The sequence below is a fragment of the Schistocerca serialis genome, chromosome 2 (genome assembly GCF_023864345.2).
Source record: "Schistocerca serialis cubense isolate TAMUIC-IGC-003099 chromosome 2, iqSchSeri2.2, whole genome shotgun sequence".
Lineage (NCBI taxonomy): Eukaryota > Metazoa > Arthropoda > Insecta > Orthoptera > Acrididae > Schistocerca > Schistocerca serialis.
In genome coordinates, this window is record NC_064639.1 from 401,269,103 (window position 1) to 401,294,635 (window position 25,533).

The window sequence follows — 25,533 nt, forward strand, 5'->3', positions numbered from 1 at the left end:
CCATCCCGTCAGACCTGCTGGATGCGTAGCAGATGATTTTGCTGTGTGAGGTGAAAATTTGGTGGCTTGTTGCACAGCTGGAGGAGAAGGAGACGGTGATGCTACCAGGACACTGGGCAATTTTACAAGTGTGGTGGTGAATTTAAGGTCGCAAGTCTGCGTGGCCATGTCCTTTGTGGAGTGAGTTTGTAGCAAGAATGGGATTGTAAGTGCCACGTGGTAAAACGCATGGCTTCCAACTAGCCATCAAATTGCGAATGATAGGGTAACCCATTTTTCCTTGACCTGGATCTCCTGGATGGCCTGCTCATCGAGATACATAGAACATACTTGGAAGGATGCTACACTGTCATTTTGTAATTGATACAGTGGGGAGAAGAATGCAGGCATCGTCCTCGTGAGCATCCCTTCCAAAGTAACACTTTTGGCCAGGTTTCAACAGAACATTTGAGAGTGGCTGTAGTGGTGACACTGGTAGCAGTGCATTGGTTCGAAAAGTATGGTCTGCTTTGATCCTTGATGGAAGCACTACTCCATCAAACATGAGAAAAAGAGTGCACGTGAGCAATAAGGATGCATTAAACTCTTTATCACTCAATGGACTGCAGTGATGCCCTGATCAGAAAGATAAGTTTCGATTTCTGCCATGGTCACACCATTGAGCAGCCTAGTGTAAATAACATCATGTGAAGAATTCAGCATTTGATGGGCCTCGACATGAAAGGATAGCCGTGGAGAAGCGAAGTTGCAAGCAGTTGTTGTGCTGGAGAATCACAATTAGTCTTCAAAAGCAAAGTGTCATTGCATAAATGAGAGCAGAATTTCACAGGGCAATTGCATCAATACCTTTCTGAATAATAAGTGGATTAACTGCAGCGAAGCCACACGGGATTAGCTGAGTGGTCTAAGGCGCTGCAGTCATGGACTGTGCGGCTGCTCCCGGCGGAGGTTCGAGTCCTCCCTCGGGCATGTGTGTGTGTGTGTGTGTGTGTGTGTGTGTGTGTTTGTCCTTACGACAATTTAGGTTAAGTAGTGTGTAAGCTTAGGGACTGATGACCTTAGCAGTTAAGTCCTATAAGATTTCACACACATTTGAACATTATTGAACTGTAGCGAAGGACTGACCGTCTTCAGTATGTGAAACCACGAGGAACCAAGGTGCAGCTGGGAGGGGGTCTTTGAATCATTAGTCTCATTCCATTTATGTTTAGTAGACGTAGACTGAGAAGAAGGTGATTGGCTCATTGCAAGAAAATCCCCCATGATTGCCAGTATCTCCAATGACATACTCCTTCTAACTGCCCCCCCCCCCCTTCCCCTTCAGAGGCGGGCTCACCTGTCTTAGGTTATTGTCACACCTCCCAAACTCCTGACAAAGGGACTAATTGGCAATCTGGGAAGGTAACAGCTCAGCAATCACTTCTCCCTGGGCCTGGCATGTACCAGGGATACATGTGAACCCTACCTGTTGACCCGGGCTGGGAATTACATGTTACCCAGCCACCTGTTCTGTATCAGACATGTGAGCAGGCCTTCAGGAGCACACAAAGAGGAAAAAATGGAACCTCAAATGCCGAAATAGAGGAAAGATAGGAGAAGGGGAATGAGGAAAGGGAAATAAAAAGGAACGAAAAAACAGTGGAGGGACTGTTCCGGTGTCAGGCCCCAAGGGAGGGGAAAGGGTAGCAGAAGGGTAGACACGCAGCATGGAAGGGAAAAGTGGTGAAAAGGCTGGGGGCCCATGATGCCAAGCGCAAATTCACCAAAGCATGGTGAGCCCCCTTGTGAGAGGAGACGGGGAGAACAGAGGGGAGAAAGTGGGGGAAGAGGACTGCATACATGCATCAGAAGGCTATAAGGCGTGTGTAGTACTGGAATGGAAGCAGGGAAGGGGATATCCCAAACCTACAAGCTCCTTCTTGGTCCCCAAAATTAACTATATCCTCACATACAATTACTTATCCTTTGAAGGCATCACTTACAAACAAATACTTGGCATAGCAATGGGCACCTGCATGGCACCATACTATGCAAACGTGTTCATATGCCATCTACAGGAATCCTTCATAGCCACCCAGAATCCCAAATCTCTTATCTCATTCAGATTAACTTATGGCATCTTTTATGATCTGGAATGAGGATGAGGGCACCATGCCTACATTCCTCCAGAACCTCAATACCTTCCCTCCCATTCACTTCACCTGGTCCTCCTTAGTCCAACAAACCACCTTCCTAGGTGTCAACCTCCACCTCAAGGATGGTACATCAGCACCTCAGTCCACATCAAACCTAATACCACTAACAACACCTTTACTTTGACATTTATCACCCATTCCATCCCAAGTGTCCACAAACAGATCTCTGGTGCCTTGTCTCTGCAGCCACCTACCAACCCCCAACCCTCACACGTCAACTGTCTGATCGCAATGGAGCACTCTTCTTGTGACTCAGAAACACCCAAGACTGGAACAACAGAATCACATTCCTTGCCAGGGTTTCAACTACTTCTAACATGTCCTGAAATGAGAAAAATCCTCCTGACCCCTCAAGCAGTGGTATTCTGCCATCCATCCAACCCACACAATGTCCTTGTCTGTTCCTACCACAACCCTGCTTCCAATGCCTTGCCTCATGGCTCGTATCCCTGCATTAGACAGAGTATGCAAGACATATACCACTGTCTTCCCACGGCCATCCAATCCAGTCCCATCACAGGCATCTCCTATACAGTCAAAAGTGGGCCATCTATGAAAGCAGCCATGGATCTACAAAATTGGCTGTAACCCCTGTGCCAAGACTACCAATAAGCTGTCTGTCTGCATGAATGGACTTCATCAAATTGTGGCTGAGAGACAAGGTGGGGCCACCCAGCTGCTGACCATGCTGCTTCAGTCTGATGACTGCTTCACTGCCTGTGTCACCAAGGTTGCTTTTCAGAACAACACACATGGTAACTCTCGCTACAACATATCCTTCATTCCTGTAACCCAGCTGACCTCAACCTGCTCTACTCCTTGTCATCCACCTGCCTATCCTCTTCCCTACTCCCCCTCCAGTATTACACGCGCCTTATATCCCATCAATGTGAGTACATAGTCCTTATACCTCCCCACCCCCTCCCCAACTCTACAGCAAAACATTCTGATACCCACCCAGCAGCCCTATCCTGTCCTCACTACATTCCTACATGCTCCTGTAGGCCATCCTCTCCCTCTTACCCTGCCCTACCACTATTTACCCCAGGTTGATTGCTACTCACCATACATGCAGTTGCAGTCAGGCCTTAGTGTCCAGAGACGACTGTACCTTGTGTGTGACTGTACCTTGTGTGTGTGTTGGTTTTGTCTGTGTGAATGTGTGTGTGTGTGTGTGTGTGTTCTCTCTTATCCAAAAGCTGAACAGTTCTAACATGCTTTTTACTGTGCCTGTCTGTGACACAATGCCTCCTCTATGTTGTGAACAGCAGTCTGTCCTTTCCATATTGTTGTTATTCCTTCCTGGACTTTCCACTATTTAATAAATAAGACTTACCTTAGACTTCCCAAATGTGTGGTACATATGTGCCACATATATAGTGTTTCTTCTGGCTGTTGAATCAAGAATAGCAGGTGCATACATTATTTCAAAGAAAGTTCCTCTTTCCACTGCTAGGTTATACATTTTCCGGTTAATTCGTATAGAAGTTCGGCTTTCACAATCTAGAGATATAATATCAATATCCAGATTACTGCAGGCACTCTGAAATGTTTTAGATATTTTCAGTTAAGTCAACTAATAAGATTAATTTTGATATTTAATTCATTCACACACTACTTTCTATGGCAATGAATGATATAAGCACAATTCAAAAAATTGCCTCCAAAATTATTTATGGATGAATGAGTTATGGTGGGTCAATGTTAGAGACATTATTTCTTTGGCACCATTCCATACTATATTGATATAAATACTTAACTCATTCAAGCATTTATAATAGTACAGAATGCTGTACATAGTGTGATTGCACAAAAGAGCTTAACAGTCCATTCTACCAATGCTTCATGATGGTTAAATATTGAATATGGTTTTCCCTTTTAAAAACAGGTAACTGTCCAATACCATGTTATCATACGGATAGCATGAAGCAATTTCCCAGTGTTAGCATGTTGTTTATGTTATAAAAATAAAGTAACATAACCACAGATCAAGTAATAAAGGGTACAAAATGTATAAGGAGAATATCTTATACATCAAATGTTAAGCTCGGCAAAACATATAGATTGTTTTAAAGCAAAGGGTGCATAATGTGTGAATGTGACAGAAAAACTTCCTCATGCATCTACTAATTTCTCTTAATGGTAGGTATCACAGCCATGAACATTAGGACACAGACTTTTCAGCCAAAGCTAGATAGATAGATATTCAGTGATCACTGGCCCTGCAGAACATGTGCTGCTTCCACAAACTGCCTCCATTCCTTCCTGTTTTGTGCCCGGCTCCACCAGGTGTCTTCAATTCCCAGGGCTGCTAGGTCCTTCGCCAGGTGGTCCATCCAGTGCTGCCTTGGTCGTCCAATGGGGCGTTTGGTTTTTGGTTTCTACACTACTGCCATCTTCGCCTGTCTTCCATCTGGCATACGGGCTACGTGGCCCACCATTGTATTCTTTTGCTCTTTATCTTCTGTAGGATAGCTGGTTGTCGCATCAGAAGGTAGATTTCCTCATTTTTCCTCCTCCTCCATTCTCCATTACCTAAAACTGGTCCCCATATCTTCCTCATTACTCTTCTTTCAAATATTAATAGTTTATCCCTTTCTTGCTTAGTCATGCTCCATGTTTCTGAACCGTACATTACTGCTTGGCATATCACTGTGTCATAGATTTTCATCTTCTTGTTCACTGAGATCGATTTAGAGCCAAGCGTCTCTCTAAGGGTATGCATGCATTTTGTTCCCACTGCTATTCTTTCCTTGATGTCAATTTTTATGTTGGTGCCCGTGGTAAACCATGATCCCAAGTATTTGAACTGGTCTACTCTCTTGAACCTCTTGCCATCTATCTCAAGAAATTCTATCTGCTCTTGTCTTCTTCCTAATTGCATGAACTCTGTTTTGTCTCGATTCACTTTGAGCCCTACCTTCCGTGCATAATTGTCCATTTGCTGATACATTTCTTTCAACACGTGCTTTGATTCACTTAATAGTACTATGTCATCTGCATATGTGAGACAATTGAAGTTACCGTCCATCTCTACTCCAGCCCACTCCTGTTGCCTGCACTCTTTTATTACTTTCTCTAAGATGACACTGAACAGAACACATGAGAGCATCCCCTTGTCTGACACCTGTCTCAATCTCAAATGTTTCTGATGTGGCTCCTCGGAAACATACTGCTGCCTTTGACTCTTCCATACAAGCTTGCGCCATTCTCACTAGCTTCTCAGGGATTCTTAAGTCCCGCATTGCATTGTATAGGATATTCCTGTGGATGCTCTCATATGCACATTGAAAATCGACGAACAGGCTGTAGATATCTTTATCATATTCCCAATGTTTTTCAAACAATTGTCTTAGTGTGAAAATGTGATCTATTGTCGATCAGTTTGGTCGAAAGCCAGCTTGGTACTCCTGTGTGTTGTTCTCTAAGTTACCGCATTCCATTTTGCTTCCCTTCTTGTACAAAGCTAGTTGTGTAAATAAGAAGAGGTCTTAATACACAAGGCTCTACCCAAAATATCCAAGAATTTCACTGTACTGATCGAACTAGTGGCAGTACAACATTCTTCTGCCAGAGCTCTCGAAGTACATGCCTTTGCTACTGTGTAATAAATTTATGTCATCTTCGGTGCACACCGTTGTGACTTATAGTGGTGCATGTCAGGACACGTTTCAGTGCTTCTGCAAATTGTGAAATGGATAATGTAAAGCAGCAATGGATTTGCATAAAATTCTGTTTCAAGTTGATGAAAACTGCATCCAAAACCCACCGCATGCTAACAGAGGCATTTGGTAAGAATGCACTGAGTCAAGCAAGATCATGTGAGTAGTTCAAGTGCTTCCAGGAAGGCCAAGAATCTGTGGAAGATGACAAACATTCTGGTCAACTGTCACCATGCACAACATCAGAAACGAACATGAAAGTGCATGATGTGAATCACGAAGACCGAAGTCAGTCAATTCATAATTTCTGTAACACACTTAACCTGTTCTATGGTACATGTCAATTAATGCTAGCCATTGAACTGAACACGAGACAAATTGTACTAAAGTTTGTCCCTTGCCTTCTCAGGATCAACAAACGAAACCCCAGGATTCATACACGCACTGGGCTACACTAAAGAGTTTGAGAGTGTCCAAAACTCTTATCCAGAACCATAATAGATAATGTATCTTGGGTCTACAGTTATGACTCTGAAACAAAGCAGCAATCGTCACATTGGAAAATGCCATTTTCTCCAAGGCAAAAAAAAGCTCAACAAGTTCACAGCAACATGAAATCAATGCTGATTTCCCTACCCCCCCCCCCCCTCAATGTTTTGGGAATAGTGCATAAGGAGTTTGTTTCACGTAGTCAGACTTTCAATGGGCAGTTTTACTGCGAGGTTTTGAGGTGACTGAAGGAAAATGTTTGTTGCAAATGTCCAGAGTTATCCAAACAGACAGACTGGTTGACACACCATGACAACACATCTGCGCAAACCTTGCTTGCTGTGAAGGAATTCCTGGTCAAAAACAATATGGCAATGGTCTTCCACCCTCCCTACCTGCCAGACCTAGCCCTGAGCGATTTCTATCTGTTGCCCAAGATGAAAATTGCATTGAAAAAGGTGATTTTTTGACTTGATTGAAGACATCCAAGTGGAATTGCAACAGGTCCTGAACACCCTTCACCCTGCAGACTTCCAAGAGTACTTCCAAAAATGGGACCAATGCTGGAATCATTGGATACATGTTCGAGGTTAGTACTCTGAAGTTGATGGGGGACATAAGTACAGTTTTCTAATTTTTACAATGAAATTCTAAGATATTTTGGGTAGCACCTCATATATACAGTACGAGTGGGAAAATGTTGCCTTCATTCATCTACTAAATGCATCATCAGCCCATCTATCCCACTGCTACTATCACAAATCAATATACTCAATATCAATATACTCATATATTATATTTAGTGCAGCTGTTGCTCAGCAAAGTGTGTGTGCACAACTAAAAACCTATTGCACACTTTTATAACCAGCCATAGTGGTTGCCTTCAAGTGGGCGAGCTTGCTACACACAACAAAGTGAGAAATTTCAATAACTGTTAATTTCCAACAAGCGCCATTTGGTTCCACGTCTTCTCAACACAGACTCCTCTATGATTGACCACTAGAAATCATCTTCATTCATCCTCTTCTTCTGCATCCTTTCTGGCCAAAATCTATACTAGGATCCTGTATTTGCCCCTCACTGTCTGGACTTTATCCTACTTCATTTCATTACATTACACCCCTCCCTCCCTCCCTTTTCCTTTCCCTTGTTTATTTCTTCTATTGTTACTCTTCTTGTACTTAACCCAGTTCCTTTCTGGGCCTATTATGGCTTCTCTACCTCTTTCCACACAGATTTCTTAATAGTCTTCCAATATTTAGTTTGTTGTCCTTCCCTCTCCCCCTCCCCTGCTACCCACAATCCCAAACCCTACAGTCTTGTGGATGACCTAACACTTTCCGCTTGCGAATGTAAGAGCTTCCCCACCTTAGATGAGATGATTATTCAGCCACCAAAGTCACAGCACTGCCCCCCCCCCCCCCCTTTAACATAAAGTAAAGAATTTTCTTGGTTCATCTCTCATCCGTTCACCTGGTTACATATGCCAGTCACCTCCATTTCATTGCCATTCCATTCACCTGGTTACATGTCCCATGTCTCCATTTCATTTTCATTACCATCGTAACATCTTCCACCGTAGCCTGTTCCCTAAACCATTCGTTTGTTTTCCTGCCTTTCTTGATAGTTCCCAATATGCATATTTCCATTGATCATTGGGCACCCCTTGATTTTTGAATGGTTTTCACATTAAAAGTCTATGTCTCACGCTGATAACTCAAATATACACTGACAATAGACTTTTTCAGACACTTAGGAATTGCCAATTCTGACAATTCTACTTAATTTTAAAAAAGTGCTCTGCATTATTACTATTCTTTGTTTATTTCTTTTTCTGGTGATCCCACCATTCTCTTTAACTACCTTAAATACAAAAACTCATCAACTTGTTCTATGACTTCACTGTCAATGTCTACTTTTTTCTGTATGTTTTTAATGTTTTGTATATTATCTATCACAGTTAAAGATGCTTACCAAAATTACAAATTGATTTGGTAATGGGCCACACTTAGGTTGTTGTCAGGCTGTGATTTGTAAATGAATTACCAGTAATGATCCTGAATTGTATTTACATGAATTTTATTTCAGTTCCCAGAGAGTGCCTATGGGCTGGTCTACTTAGTTTGTTGACAAAGGAGGTGGACAATATCTGCACCACATTCTCAGGCTGTGTGGGTAGGTCAATGTTCATCTAGTACTGCACAGTATTTGTACTGTGAAATATACCCCTGTCTTCTTGTTGAAGGATAGTGTATGCATCATATGTTTCACTTAGTCACAGAGAGTGTCCACTTGTATTTTTATCCGAGAAAAGTATGTCATACTTTTATGTGAAGATTTTTGTAATATAAATCAGTTGCACAGCACATTCTGGATGCTACCATATTTCTACATCTGCGTCTACATCTATACTCCACAAACCACCATGAAGTGAATGGCAGATGGTATGTCCCATTGTACCAGTTATTAGGGTTTCTTGCCATTCCAATAATGTATGGAGTGTGGAAAAATGATTGTTTGAATGTCTCTGTGCATGCTGTAATTATTCTAATATTGTCCTCACGATCCTATGTGTGCGATAAGGAGGGGGGTTGTAGTATATTCCTACAGTCATCATTTAAAGCTGGTTTTTGAAATTTTGTTCATAGACTTTCTCAGGATAGTTTGCGTCTATCTTCAGAGAGTGCCAGTTCAGTTCCTTCAGTATCTCTGTGATACTCTCCCAAGGAGAAAAGAAACCTTTGACCAGTTTTGATGCCCTTCTCCGAATACATTCAATATCCCCTGTTAATTCTATTTGGTAGAGATTGTACACACTTGACCAATATTCTAGAATGGGTCACAAGAGTGATTTTTAGGCAATCTCCTTTGTAGACTGATTGCTCTTCCCCAGTATTCTACCAACAAATGGAAGTCTACCATCTGCTTTACCCACGACTAAGCCTATGTGATCATTCCATTTCATATCCCCACAAAGTGTTACACCCAGGCATTTTTATGAGTTGGCCAATTCCAACAGTAACTCATTGATATTATAGTCCTAGTATACCACTTTTTTTCATTTTGTGAAACTTGGTGCACAATTTTACATTTATGAACTTTTGTAGCAAGTTGCCAATTTCTGCACCACTTTGAAATCTTATCAAGATCTGACTAAATATTTATGCAGCTTCTTTCAGACAGTAAATCATTATGGATAACTTCATTATCAGCAAAGCATCATTAATATACAACATGAACAACAAGGGTCCTAACACACTTCCCTGGGGCACACCTGAAGTTACTACCACATATGAAAATAACTCTTCATCCTAGATAACATACTGTGTTCTTCCTACCAAAAAGTTCTGAATCAGACGCAAATTTCACTTGATATCCCATATGATCGTACTTTTGACAATATGCATAGGTGTAGTACTGAGTCACATGCTTATCCAGGATCAAGAAATACTTTATCTACCTTACTGCTGAGATCCAGCACTTCCAGTATATCATGTGAGAAAAGTGAGAGTTGGGTTTCACAAGATTGATGTTTTCGGAATCAATGCTGGTTGGCATTGAGGAGGTCATTCTGCTCAATATACCTCATTATGTTGTCAGCTTGGAATATGTTCTAATAATCTACAACAAATCAATGTCAAGGACATGGATGGTAGTTTTGAGAATCATTTTACTACCCTTCTTGTAGACGGGTGTGACCTGTGCTTTTTTCCATGAACTGGGTATTGTTTTCTGTTCAAGGGATCTAGGATGGATTACAGTTAAAAAAAAAAGGGGCTAACACACTTTCAAATTCAGTACAGAATCCCATAAAGATTCTATAAGGTCCTGGAGCTTTGTTCAGTTTTAACAATTTCAGCTGTTTCTTAACACTACTGACACTAATGCTTCACTTATCTTTTCAGTGGCACGAATTTAAACTGCGGCAATTCTCCTAGGACTTCCTCTGTAAAGGAACATTTGAAAATGGAGTTAACCATTTCAGTTTTTGCTTTGCTACCCTCAATTTCAGTTCCTATTTCATTCACTAGGAACTGGATGCTAACTTTGGTGCCACTAACAGCCTTTAGATACAACCACAATTTCTTTGGGTTTTGTGGAAGATCATTTGACAAGAATCTGCTATGGACTGAACGCTTCAAGCATTGCTCTCTTGACAGGCATACACAGAGTGCATATTGTGTCCTTTCGCGTCCATTACTGTCATTTCCCCAAGGTGTACCACAATTTGTCATATGTTTCAACTGACAAGCAGTATTATAGTGAAAAGTGATTAACCTGTGGAAAATAGGCAACTGAAATGGAACTGCCACTGGTTATTAACTACAATGCCATCTATATTACCGAAGTAAGTAAAATAATTTATATTTTGACATATCTTGCCACACAGCTATCACTCAAGATGATACATCAAAAATATTTTTATTTAACTTCTTGTCAGCTGACACACACTCATTCGCTAAAGTCATTTCACTCCTACCGCTGGACTGTGGCAGACCTTATATAATGCGTACCTAGACTCCTCCCTATTCTCCTCTGTGAACACCTGTCTTGTAACTGCTGCAAAGCAGGCAAGCTTTAGCAATGCACAATGCACTGGATTTCCTGGGACACTGAGGGTCAAACAGTTGGCTGTGCTTTTCAGTCCTGCCCAGAACATCCCTACCAATTTACCCACCAAAATTCCCCATGCATCACTCGTTATATACAATCTTCCTTACAATAAACCACAAGCATAAAGCTGTCAGCACCAGCATTCAGCTATACTGCATCACAGATGTCTGTTTCACGTTGCCTTTCCTTCCTCTCCAGTCTGAAATACTGACGATTGAGCCTTACACTGTAGTTTTTCAGATTACAAATGCCAGTTTTGATTTCTCATGAGAACCAGGATTTACTCCTCTTAGTAACAGACATTTGTTCTTAGTGCATGTACCATTACTCATTACCCTACTCTGTTTTGGTCATGAGCTTGTCCCTGAAGCCTCATGTTACTCTGGTAGCGATTTGCTGTTTAACAGCTCCCATTGTGGTATCATCACACCCACTCTTAAACTAAATTACCCTTGGTGGTACACTCTCGATGCCACTCAGTTTTACTGATGACCATCTGTTACAAACATTTGACAACCACATCACTTATGATTCTGATTCTTATTGGATGTTAAGCTGACCAAACAGCTAAGGTCATTAGTCTCCCGTTCACCCCCAAGAACAGAAGCAGTGTTTGGTTTGGTTTGGTTTGTGGGGTGCTCAACTCCACTGTCATCAGCACCCGTGCAAAGTCCCAATTTTTACACAGTCCAATTTTTACACAATCCAATGTAGCCACTGTCACGAATGATGATGATGATGATGAAATGATGAGGATAACACAATCACCCAGTCCCCAGGCAGAGAAAATCACCAACCTGGCTGGGAATTGAACCCAGGACCTGATAATCCAGAGGCAACAATGCTAGCCACTAGACCATGAGCTGAGGACCAGAAGCAGTGTACCCAATCTCTTTGCGTACAGAGTACATTCTGTGTGCAAGTGTGAGAAAATATTCTAAATGTTCGCGCAGCATGTTTCCAAGGTGGAACATGGGAATCACCCTGGTATTCAACTAGTGGGATGTGGAAAACTGCCTAAAACACCACATCCATGGTCACTGGCACACCAATACTTCATTGTTAATCCACCACGCAGATTCAATCCAGGACTGGCATACCTTCACATCACGGAAGCAGGTCATGTTGACACATATTTCTACCTGGGCTATAGCAATGAACAATGCACTGGATTGCCTGGTACACTAAGTGATACTTGGTATAAGAGACCAGACGCATTTTGTATAGTAGATGGCCTTGTACATTGCATAATTTGTTTTCACCTTAAAGGGGCTAGGTTACAACTACTATAACAGGGACTAACAGTAGATAAAACACTTTCACATTTACTGCCCCTATTGCGCATGCTGCTCCAAAATCTACACCCCTGGAAATGGAAAAAAGAACACATTGACACCGGTGTGTCAGACCCACCATACTTGCTCCGGACACTGCGAGAGGGCTGTACAAGCAATGATCACACGCACGGCACAGCGGACACACCAGGAACCGCGGTGTTGGCCGTCGAATGGCGCTAGCTGCGCAGCATTTGTGCACCGCCGCCGTCAGTGTCAGCCAGTTTGCCGTGGCATACGGAGCTCCATCGCAGTCTTTAACACTGGTAGCATGCCGCGACAGCGTGGACGTGAACCATACGTGCAGTTGACGGACTTTGAGCGAGGGCGTATAGTGGGCATGCGGGAGGCCGGGTGGACGTACCGCCGAATTGCTCAACACATGGGGCGTGAGGTCTCCACAGTACATCGATGTTGTCGCCAATGGTCGGCGGAAGGTGCACGTGCCCGTCGACCTGGGACCGGACCGCAGCGACGCACGGATGCACGCCAAGACCGTAGGATCCTACGCAGTGCCGTAGGGGACCGCACCGCCACTTCCCAGCAAATTATGGACACTGTTGCTCCTGGGGTATCGGCGAGGACCATTCGCAACTGGGGTATCGGCGAGGACCATTCGCAACCGTCTCCATGAAGCTGGGCTACGGTCCCGCACACCGTTAGGCCGTCTTCCACTCACGCCCCAACATTGTGCAGCCCGCCTCCAGTGGTGTCGCGACAGACGTGAATGGAGGGACGAATGGAGACGTGTCATCTTTAGCGATGAGAGTCACTTCTGCCTTGGTGCCAATGATGGTCGTATGCGTGTTTGGTGCCGTGCAGGTGAGCGCCACAATCAGGACTGCATACGACCGAGGCACACAGGGCCAACACCCGGCATCATGGTGTGGGGAGCGATCTCCTACACTGGCCGTACACCACTGGTGATCGTCGAGGGGACACTGAATAGTGCACGGTACATCCAAACCGTCATCGAACCCATCGTTCTACCATTCCTAGACCGGCAAGGGAACTTGCTGTTCCAACAGGACAATGCACGTCTGCATGTATCCCGTGCCACCCAACGTGCTCTAGAAGGTGTAAGTCAACTACCCTGGCCAGCAAGATCTCCGGATCTGTCCCCCATTGAGCATGTTTGGGACTGGATGAAGCGTCGTCTCACGCGGTCTGCACGTCCAGCACGAACGCTGGTCCAACTGAGGCGCCAGGTGGAAATGGCATGGCAAGCCGTTCCACAGGACTACATCCAGCATCTCTACGATCATCTCCATGGGAGAATAGCAGCCTACATTGCTGCGAAAGGTGGATATACACTGTACTAGTGCCGACATTGTGCATGCTCTGTTGCCTGTGTCTATGTGCCTGTGGTTCTGTCAGTGTGATCATGTGATGTATCTGACCCCAGGAATGTGTCAATAAAGTTTCCCCTTCCTGGGACAATGAATTCATGGTGTTCTTATTTCAATTTCCAGGAGTGTAAAATTAGAGTTTTAGCATCAATTGCAATTGTTCTTTTTCTTAAGCCTCCTTTGGTAAATAGAATAGGAATTTTAAAGATGCCTTGGACAAAAGGAGAAGTATTAACAAAACTGTATTAGTTATAAGATTCACCCCTCCATACTCCTTTCTTGTGGAACCATTGACAGAATTCGATCATTTGGCAACTCATTGAAAGGTCCCTCTATAAATTTGAGGGTACCGATGACCTAAACCACCAATCATCATTTAAATTGGACCTCTTTACTCTTTAAACACCACTTGATTTACCTCTAATGCCCTCCAGATGGAGTGTTGCATTTCCTATAGAATATGGTTCATAGGGCACAAGCAGCCTGACAGGCATCATCAACCCTCAGCAGCCACAAATCTGCTCAACTTTGTAAGAATGATTCTTTAATGACAATTCCCCTGTAACTAATTGTGCCCCAAGAAGCACTTAACGACTATAAATATTGTAAATCTTTGTCCCTAAATACAAAATTAATTATTATACAATAACAACTGTTACGCTCCTGCAGCTTGTACGGCTTCTATCAATGAACAGTCTGTCCGAAAGAGCCTTCCACAATTCACTACTTTTGTAAACTCGTTGCTCCAATTCTACAGAAGGGGGGCGAGGAATGCACAATGGGCGACCCAATTGGAGGGGTCGGGAACAAAATATCCAAATTTTTTATTTCCTGGATTGTTCCAGTAATTATGTTTGATACCGTTGAGAAACAGCTCACAGCATTTTATTGTCCCACCCACTAGGCTTAGTAGGGTTCTCATGGTGAGGATTGCTGGTGGAGAGATGCCTTGGCAAAGCCTTGGTCACAATCCTTAACCAGTACGAGAGTAGGAAACAATCACATGTTCACAGATCTGGGCAGCTGAGGGCCAATGCAGAGAATTTCCAGTCTCTTGGCTGCTGTCTTCTGACATGTCCCTCCCCTGCTCTCCTAGGTTCCCTCCAGAACTCTGGCCATCACAGCCCCTCTAAACTCATGACAACTTCTTTAGGTGCACCATATGCATCCCTTATGAATAAAATAAATGCCAAGGGATTTTTACCAGATTAAATTTGGTCCTCATTTATCCAATTATGTAACTATCCTGGATGCCCACCTATCCGTCACTCTTGTCCCACTCTGCACATTGATGCACACACGCGCACGCACACAGTACGTGCTGAGAACACCCGTGGGGAAACAACAGTAACGATTTTATTCCCAGTTGCAGGCCACAGGATTGGCACATGTGACTCACAGGGATTGGTGCTGATGTAAGATTTGAGAAAAGGGTAGTTGGCTATCATCTGTTCATCCAGATAGGATACAAGACACATGGCAGATATAGGATTCAGGAGAAGGATAGTATCAATTGCAGGCGATGTTTAAAAGTTAAAAACCAGTTAAAGCAAGTTACCTGAAATGCTGATTGCGTTTTTGGCACAGCTGCTAGGATCTTATACTTCTTCAGGTTTTTCGACTGATTCTGAAACAAAACCATTAGAAATTTTAACATATCAAAATCATGAGTATTACACAGTTCTTCCTTTTGTTTATCATAATTTTTAAAAGCTACTTTTAAAAAATGGTAGCTCAGAGAGACACAATTTTATTTTGATAAACAACAATAAGCAAATGTACACAAAAGAACCACTTACTAATATGGTTTGCTGTAACACTCATAAAGGAATCAAACAGTAAGTTTTCAGACCTAGCAAGTCCTCTGTCAGGGAAAATACTAAACAGAAAAGTATGTCATGAATGACAAGGAGTACCAACTATCAGTACAGAAAACTGTGGATATGGGATTCCCTGAAAGCAGTTTCTTTGGGACACATTTTTTCATGTAACACATACTTGATTTTCACAGCAATGTTCAATCAAGAAAATCTCTACTTTTTGTACATAACAAAAATTTAATCATCACTATGTCAAATTTAGAACTGAAATAAATAACAGCATGCATAACCAAAATTACAAGCCTTTCACCACTGTTGCCTTTATTTATATTAAATTTTTAAAGCTGAATGTAAAAGTCATCAGTGGACAATCTGATATCCAAAACTGGTTTAATATACAGAAACTGATACTTAACTTGAAAAAATAAAGTGTAGAAATTTTGAGTTTTCAACAACAATCATAACCGCCATGCTTCGGGCATGGATGTGTGTGATGTCCTTAGGTTAGTTAGGTTTAAGTAGTTCTAAGTTCTAGGGGACTGATGACCACAGATGTTAAGTCCCATAGTGCTCAGAGCCATTTGAACCATTTGAACAACAATCATAAAAATATGCACTACTTTAATATAATTTTAATCTGACAAAAGATTGTAATAGTACACAACATACAATTTCTTGGGATCAATACAGACAACAGGCCACACCAGAATGGACACACTTTGAACACCGAAAGCCATGAGTAACGTTTTCTTTACCCAAAGGATATTAATCAAAACTGCAGTGAAGAGAATGCAAAATTTATCTACTATGCTTACATGCAACCTTTTGTAAAGGTAAGTTACACTTCAATGTTTTCCCTACTGTGAGACAGTTTGTTTAGATTACAATCACCATCATTTTTATTTATGTACTGCTGTATCTTCATTAAGTGTTCACACAAACCATGTAATTCTTCTTTTATGTAGACTCTTTCCCTAATGCAACTTTTTTGGTGCTGGAAACTGTAAACTTCATTCAAATTCTTAACTTTCTAGCAATTAAGAGACAGCATTTCTTCAAAAATAAGATTGTATTGATCCTTCACTTACAAAACAAAAACAATTCATAAAGATTCGTATTCATACAAGCACTATAAAAAAATTACATCCATTCTGTTTAACATTAATGATAGTTCTCTTAGCCCTTTCTGAAAGACAACATTATTCTTAATGTCATGGCGTGCACAGTTCCATGGCATGCCTCACATCTCCAGGCCAGGACATGGCAGCATGGAATAAATTGCTAAACCAGCAAGTCCCGTGAATTGTAGTAAAGCTGCTATCATTGTCCTTGTGCAAACCTGTGGCATCCATCAATATTTGCGCACTTGCCAAACAGTATGCCTTTTTAGACTGACAAACTATAAAAACATATCTAAAAACACAGATGATGTGACTTACCGAACGAAAGTGCTGACAGGTCGATAGACACACAAATAAACACAAACATACACACGAAATTCAAGCTTTCGCAACAAACTGTTGCCTCATCAGGAAAGAGGGAAGGAGAGGGAAAGACGAAAGGATGTGGGTTTTAAGGGAGAGGGTAAGGAGTCATTCCAATCCCGGGAGCGGAAAGACTTACCTTAGGGGGAAAAAAGGACAGGTATACACTCGCGCGCGCACGCGCGCACACACACACACACACACACACACACACACACACACACATCCATCCGCACATACACAGACACAAGCAGACAACTGGTGCTATGTCTGCTTGTGTCTGTGTATGTGCAGATGGATATGTGTGTGTGCGTGCGAGTGTATACCTGTCCTGCCTGCAGGTGAGTGATGGACGTACATGTGTTTGACATAGAACAGGCAAGCTGCTTATTCCAGAGGTCACGTGCAGATGATGCAGAGGTCCTATCTCAGACTTCATTATATGGGGGTGGTGGGTGGGGGTAGGGGCTGGGGGTGTGGGATGGGGGGAGTGGGGTGGTTGGTGGGTGGAGCAGCATCAGTTGCTTAGTAAAATCTCAGTTACATTTGGCATTTCTGCTGGGTAAAGTGACAACTGCCTGCTACATGTTACAGCAGAGGTTCCCAACCTTTCTTAGACTATTACTCCTGAGTGCAACCATACCTCAGCTTCTCGGAATCAGTGCAAGCTAACTTAAGTCCATATTCCAAAGTAGCATCCAGTCCACGTCCTATCAAAGTTCCTCAATATTAACACCTTAGTGAAACTCCATTGCACACTCTACAGATTTCATTGCAACTCACTCAGGCATTCCCCGGGTCAGCTTACATGGTCTCATCAGAGGGCATTTCTCTCGACAAGTGCCATTTGAGTCACGGCTCCACGGCAGTCGACAGTAATGTTGTGCAAGTTACCCTGTTTCCTTAGTAACATCGGGTGGCGCCACTACACAATCGGTGATAAATTATGGAATATTGCAATACGGCTTCTGAAAGCCAGGCTTTCACGATATGTTTAGACAGCAGTTACAGGATAGTCTGAAAGACTGCAATGATAAAGAGAGAGTGTTAAAAAACTAAATAAAAATAAAAAAGGTTACTAAGATAAACTTATGAACAGTATGTAAATTTGTATAGAAAAGAGTCTTGCGGTTCACACCAGGAACACAGTTTATTTTGCCCTACATCCTGAGCATGCTTCCTTATGCCAGAGTTCAACCAAAGACCACTGTGTGTGTGTGTGTGTGTGTGTGTGTGTGTGTGTGTGTTTTGATCAATACAGCATACAGTCTCACTCTGCAGCTGGAGATGGCCTCATCGCCACCAGGCTGGTTCACTTCATGGTGGAAATGTCATATCAGAGTAACTGTTGTCAGCGTGTGTACAGCAATGTATAGATATACTTTTTTAAACTATGCATTTTATGATTGTTTTGTTCATTGGGCAGTTTGCTTTTTCAAATGATGAGTTAAAATTTCAGGCTCCTGCAATAAGTAAAGGAAATACCTCTATGGGGTAGTATGAATCACTTTCATTCGCTGGTGTATATTTTGCATGCTGTGCTTTGCATGGTTTATGGTGTATACCTAACACAGTTTTATTATTTGTGCCTAGATGTTCCTTAAACCAAGTATAGAAACTGTTTGGGCTGTCCTATGTAGGGTTTTTTGCACTCTATACATTTTATTTTTTATGCTACAACCCCATAAATATGTAGACACCTGTGGTTGGTGACAATCTCATTAAACTTGTTCTGGGTATACTGCCACACAATCTCATAAAATTATTCAAATGCTAAAATACTAAAAGATCTTACATTTCCCCCATGTTGAAGTCACATTTCCCCCACGTTGAAGTCACATTTCCCCCATGTTGAAGCAGCTTTTCTCAAGGTGTAAACTGATTTAGCTGAAGATGCTTCAATAGCTACACTTAATTTTTCCACATCATAGTCAATACTATTGTGTAGTCTCAATTTAATGGAAACTTGTGTATGAAATTCTATACTGAGGTTTTAGAAAAAAATTTCAATTTTTTTTATTTCCTCTGTATGGAAGCATTGTATTTTTTGTATTTCTGTTGCGTATGACTTAGCCTCTTGGAAATCGTTAAATTTTGCTTTCAATTATTTAAATCATTTTGATTATGTCAGTCAGTATAAAATCATTGGCTGTTGCAAGCTGCTTAAGCATGTCTCGTATGTGCTGCTTTTCAATTTCTATCAAGAGTGGTTTCAAAAGTCTGTTACTTCTGCTGCTAAACAAAGCCATCTTGTGTTGTATAGCATGGGAGGAATTTGTGCTCATTATGTTATCTTAAAAGCTTATTTACCATACATTTTGAGCATCTGCCCTCCATTATTTTAGATATGATTAGTCTAAAACATTTAAAGCTTTATATTGATCATGTTCAATTGTAAAGATGATTTTTAGAATTATAACAAATGATCTGAATGAAGTGGCGCAACTGCTGCGGCACCATGAATAAGATGGCACCTGTTGAGAAGAGTGCCCTCTGGCAAGACCACATACGACGGCCCGGGGCCTGCCTGAGTGAGTTGTGATGCGACAGGCATCAAAACAAAAATAGGCTGCACAATTTCAATGAAATAAATTCAAAACAAAAACATGGAAACACCACAACCTCTAAAGCAGATAAAGTAAACCTGTTAATCATTATAGACAAACAAGAATGTATACAGAAAACTCAGAAGTTTTTTATGGAGAATGGTATAGAACACACGGATTACAATCCTGGAAAGATGATTCAAAATAACCTAAAAAGCGAACAGTGTGACACACAATTTTTATTTGTTCCTGCAGAGAAAAGTAACTTTATAAATATGAACCCCAGAACACACATAAGAAAAGTGCAAAAAACATTGCACAACAGACCAAAATACTAGTGTAAAGAAGCTGACTCAGGACAATGGACTGAATTGACAGTGTTCTTGAAGTGAAGTGCAAGAGATTCTTCTATTCTAATTTAACTTTATATACTGTCCACAAACTTTTCTTTGTAACTGTTTTATTTAAAACGTAATGACTCTAATCCTCTTGATAAGACACATATGAAGTGTAACATCTCCTAAATGTACATCCTTCCATTCTAAAACTGAAACCAACTAGTTGCTCCGCAAATATAAGTGTAACCATACACACTGTTTTCTTTACCATGTGCATGTTTCAGGTTAGTTAGGTAAAATCAAACACCGTATGTCTCTAATTTATTTTAACATATCTGAAGTAGTTCAACAAGGAACAAAACTTCTAATAAATGTGACAGGGCATTTCATTAAAGGACATTATAGCATACAACTGTAACAATCTAACTCATTTTTGTAATCCACTGCAATAGCAGTGCATCAAGCAGAACTGTTGACTATGCTGTCTGGTGAATGTGGATCTTATTGTTCATATCAGTTTTAAAATAGTTCTCACAATTCAGATAGAGTGGTGAATGTTTTATCAGAAGAGTTCCCTGAACTGTTTTTTGAAGAGTTCCCTGAACTGATTTATCAGAAGATTTCCCTGATATTTAAAGATTGAAATTCCAAATTTCTCTGGCCCAATTTCTGATTTATGTGAGAGCAAGTTTTAGTTTCTAGTTTTCAAAATAAAAAATTACATATTTCGAATTGCGTAACACTTACTAGAGATTATTCCAAGTTCAACTAGGATTGAAAAATGGATACACATAGACAGGAAACAGATAATTCTTATTTGTTAAAGAAATAATGTTCAATTGTAATACTATGTAGCACAGTAACAGCAGACAAATTTAAAACTTCATTCACACAGAGAAAATTCATAATAGATAAATAGTAAACATTATAATATCATTAAAAAAAGAAAGTAAGAAGGAAAGCAACAAACTGATAAGGCCCTGATGTCAATGTGATAGTCAAAAGACCACCATAGGTTTGTTAAACTAAGTCAAATGTCAGTACATAAAAATGTGCACAAAGTTACGGTATTCATAACACTAGAGTCACAATTGGAAAGTTATAGTTTTAGCAACTCATAACACTTTTATACAATAAATTGATAATAATTCATTAGTCACCAGACCAACAAAGAGCTACTCTAAGGCAACCAACCTAACACAATAAATGAAATTTATGCAGTGTCAAGCCTTTGAACACAAGCACAAACACAGTGTGCTGGATTATTTCTTATGTAGTGGTCGATTACTATCTAAATGTAAGTCAACAAGTGTGTTGCCCAAAGGTTAAGCTCAGGCACAGCATGACCCAGAAAGAAGTTTGATGGGGTCGTATCTATGATTATCACCTGGCACTGTGTGAGCTGGATGTTGTTTTCCAGTCAAAATTATATCTGTCAAATGAGGCCATCATATCATAGCATATGGTGAGTGCGCATCTCCAATTGTTATTCAAGGGGACTGCACATCTTCACTTCGCCAACGCAGTTATTCATCAAAGTCATTTATCTGAACTTACGGTGTGAAAATTAAGTTCAAGTTTCCCCTCATTTCTGGCAGTCCATAGGATGTTCACAATGACAAAGTGACAATGTGTGACAGAAGAAAGAGAATCTCTGTTTGTTGTGTGATTGCAGTTGTGTTGCTCCTTTAATTCTTTCCCAAAAGCATATCAAAGGTTATGTACTTTCTTCCCTACACTGTCATGTCAGGCTCCAGATATTTCAGTTTTCCTATTTGGAAAACTTAAGAGACTGGCCCCCTTTTTTCACTGGACTGGAATACGAAAAACATTATAGATCTAAATGAGCAGAAAGATCCCGGTAGCCTTCAATAAAAGCCAAAGGTGCATTAAAAAAGAAAAAGATATTGGTAACAATACGAGAGAAGGAAAGTTGCTACTCACCATATAGCGGAGATGCTGAGCCGCGATAGGCACAATAAAAAGATTCACACAATCATAGCTTTCGGCCATTAAGGCCTTTGTCAGCAGTAGACAAACAAACACACACACACACACACACACACACACACACACACACACACAAGCGCAGCTTACACACACACACACACACCTGCAGTCTCAGAGAGCTGAAACTACACTGCGAGCAGCAGCAGCACCAGTGCATGATGGGAGTGGTGACTGGGTGGGGGTAAGGAGGAGGCTGGGGTGGGGAGGGGAAGGGATAGTATGGTGGGAGTGGTGGACAGTGAAGTGTTGCAGTTTAGATGGAAGGTAGGAGAGAAGGTGCGGAGGGGGGAGGGGGTAAGTGGCAGAAAGGAGAAAAGTAAAAATAAAAGAAATTAAAAGACTGGGTGTGGCGGTGAAATGACGGCTGTGTAGTGCTGGAATGGGAACAGGGAGAGGGATGGATGGTTGAGGACAGTGACTAACAAAGGTTGAGGTCAGGAGGGTTACGGGAACGCAGGATGTACTGTAGGGAAAGTTCCCACCTGCGCAATCAGAAAAGCTGGTGTTGGTGGGAAGAATCCATATGGCACAGGCTGTGAAGCAGTCACTGAGATGAGGGATATCATGTTTGGCAGTGTGTTCAGCTACAGGGTGGTCGACTTGTTTTTTGGCCACAGTTTGTCGGTGGCCATTCATGAGGACAGACAGGTGGTTGGTTGTCATGCCTACATAGAACGCAGCACAGTGGTTGCAGCTTAGCTTGTAGATCACATGACTGGTTTCACAAGTAGTGGTGGTGGTGGTTAGTGTTTAACGTCCCGTCGACAACGAGGTCATTAGAGACGGAGCGCAAGCTCGGGTTAGGGAAGGATTAGGAAGGAAATCGGCCGTGCCCTTTCAAAGGAACCATCCCGGCATTTGCCTGAAAGGATTTAGGGAAACCACGGAAAACCTAAATCAGGATGGCCGGAGACGGGATTGAACCGTCGTCCTCCCGAATGCGAGTCCAGTGTGCTAACCACTGCGCCACCTCGCTCGGTTTCACAAGTAGTCCTGCCTTTGATGTGATAGGTAATGTTAGTGAGCGGACTGGAGTAAGTGGCGGTAGGAAAATGTATGGGACTGGTCTTGCATCTAAGCCTATTACAGGGGTTTGAGCCATGAGGTAAGGGATTGGGAGCAGGGGTTGTGTAAGGATGGACGAGTATATTGTGTAGGTTCGGTGGACGGCAGAATATCACGGTAGGAGGGGTGGGAAGGATAGTGGGTAGGACATTTCTCATTTCAGGGCACAACGAGAAGTAATCGAAACCCTGGCGGAGAATGTAATTCAGTTGCTCCAGTCCCGGATGGTAGTGAGTTATGAGGGGAATGCTCCTCTGTGGCCGGACTGTGGGACTACGGGAGGTGGCGAGAGACTTGAAAGATAAGGCATGGGAGATTTGTTTCTGTACACGGGTGGGAGGATAATTACTGTCAGTGAAGGCTTCAGTGCGACCCTTGGTATATTTAGAGAGGGACTGCTCGTCACTGCAGATGCGATGACCACGGGTGGCTAGGCTGTACAGAAGGGACTTCTTGGTATGAAACGGGTGGCAGCTGTCGAAGTGGAGGTATTACTGGTGGTTAGTAGGTTTGATATGGATGGAGGTACTGATGTAGCCATCTCTGAGGTAGAGATCAACATCTAGGAAGGTGGCTTGTTGGGTTGAGTAGGACCAGGTGAAGCAAATGGGGGAGAAGTAGTTGAGGTTCTAGGGGAATGTGAATAAGGTGTCCTCGCCTTCAATCCAGATAGCAAAGATATAGGTTGTGTAGCAGCAGGCTCAGTTCAGGTGACTGTTGATGAGAAAATTGTGCGAATTGTACAATTATCAAAGCGAGCTGCACAATGTATTATTGAAAAAAGTGAGACTCACACAAGCAAATGGATTGCCTAAATTGCACAGTTCTGGCAGTCAGCTGCATGCATAAACAAACAAGACTTTGTATGGCTGGCATTCTGCACCTCTTTAATGCTTCTCCAAGAGCAAAACTGGTGCACTGTTCTATGAATCACCAATTCTTTCTAGCAATGTGAGAGTTGTACTCACATCTGGTGATGGACCAGGATTAGTCTCTTCATTCATTTCAAAATAAGAAAACAAAACAATGAGCAACAAACAACCCAAAGCATTTAGTAACAGGTAGTATGCAATTGCTTCCTTAGGCTGGCAGTGTTCTAAAAATGGTGGCATACTTCTAGTGATATCTCATGCAACTATAGTTCAAAACATCCCCCACCTAAAACTGCCACATGAATGTATTTGAATAACATTTCTGTATTGTGTTTCTGCCCATTGGTCAACACAAGCTTTAAGTTTATGTTCATTGTGATGTCTGCAGCAAATCATCCTCACTACTGGTTCCACCTGCCTTTTCATAATTATAATAGCATAAATATAGACTAAAATAGTTTTACTCTTCTGGTAATAATTTAAGGTTTATTGTAGTTCTCTCTCTTTCAAATGGAGTACTTTGCTATTACAAATATGATATCGCTTTGGCCTTCACACCCACTTTCATTCACCGACACCAACTGAAGAAATTAGTTCTTACCTACATCTTTTCATTATTTGTATGCCACTTGTTTATTACTGGAATCATATATTGCAAATTTACTAATTCATGTAAGTTTATGCTCTTACTATGGCATTTGTCTTTGACTGGGGGTTCAACTTCCTACATATGCAATGGGTTTTTTTTTCCAAAAAGCTAATTTCAGCACTGCTTTCTATGCGAATAACCATTATGCTTTTAATAAGGCACTCATGAACATTTGTTTAATATAGCTTTTTGTTCAACACTTCCATTTCATTATAATTTGTTACCTGGGTACCTTCCCAGTGACAATGTAATCCACCTGTTACAATAATTTTGAGGCATAATGTAATCAGCATTTCATAATAATTTTACGGCATACTTCCACCATTAACTTGAAGTAACTCATGTCACATAGAACAATAATAATGATGTAAGGTTTATTTTTGGCAACCATTGTTCTAATTATTACAAAACAGAATGAAATGACAAATAGTGTCTCACCCCTTTTTATACATGGAAGTACATTACAATACTTCATAAATGTGAAACAATAAGTTTACTACACTGTCTCGGCTCCAGTGGAGTAAGAAATTTTTTCAATTTCACAAAAAAAGCCATTTCATCTACACTGCAGCTTAAGTTATTAGTTTCATAAATTGTAGCTTTGCTTACAATTGTTTTATGGTCATTTGAGTCTCTTTGTATTAGACTAAAATTTAGGAGCAGAAAATGTAATTACTATTTCATTCATTAACTAGAAAAAATATGAAACAAACAGCCACACTTCTCACCACTTGGAGCACTAATATCACTACAGCTGTCAAACAGTAACTACTTCTATAACAATACATGTCATTAGTGTAGATGTTAGACTGTATTTTGAAACACACACTCAATTATAGATTCTCCTGTAACAGGTTGGACGAGGTAGTTCCTCTGATCAGAAGAAAGGAAGTATTAATACATATTTAGTGAAGCACCATGAGTTTCAGTCTGACCTTCAGTTGTTGGCTGCTTCACTTTTCTAGTTTTCTAACTGTAACAACACAGTGACCACCTTTAGCCAACTACATTAAGTAACACTGGCATAGTTGAAATGTGCATAAATGTTTACTTAATGAATCCGATGCTGAATTTCACACTGCTGAAATTAATCCATCCTTTAGGAC

At 41.5% G+C, this 25,533-nt stretch overlaps 1 protein-coding gene across 2 annotated transcripts in view; it reads right to left on the bottom strand.

Annotated features, from left to right (window-relative positions):
- Positions 1–25,533, bottom strand: part of LOC126457233 (ribonuclease P protein subunit p30) — a 78,463-nt gene that overhangs the window by 33,131 nt on the left and 19,799 nt on the right. Inside the window, exons 4-5 of one of the 2 annotated variants that reach the window (XM_050093362.1) lie at positions 15,202–15,270; positions 3,532–3,738 (exon numbers count right to left, since the gene is read on the bottom strand). In XM_050093362.1, coding sequence (XP_049949319.1) covers positions 3,532–3,738; positions 15,202–15,270 — 276 coding nt within the window. The remainder of the gene's footprint in view (positions 1–3,531; positions 3,739–15,201; positions 15,271–25,533) is intronic. The other variant, XM_050093363.1, reaches the window with a different exon arrangement.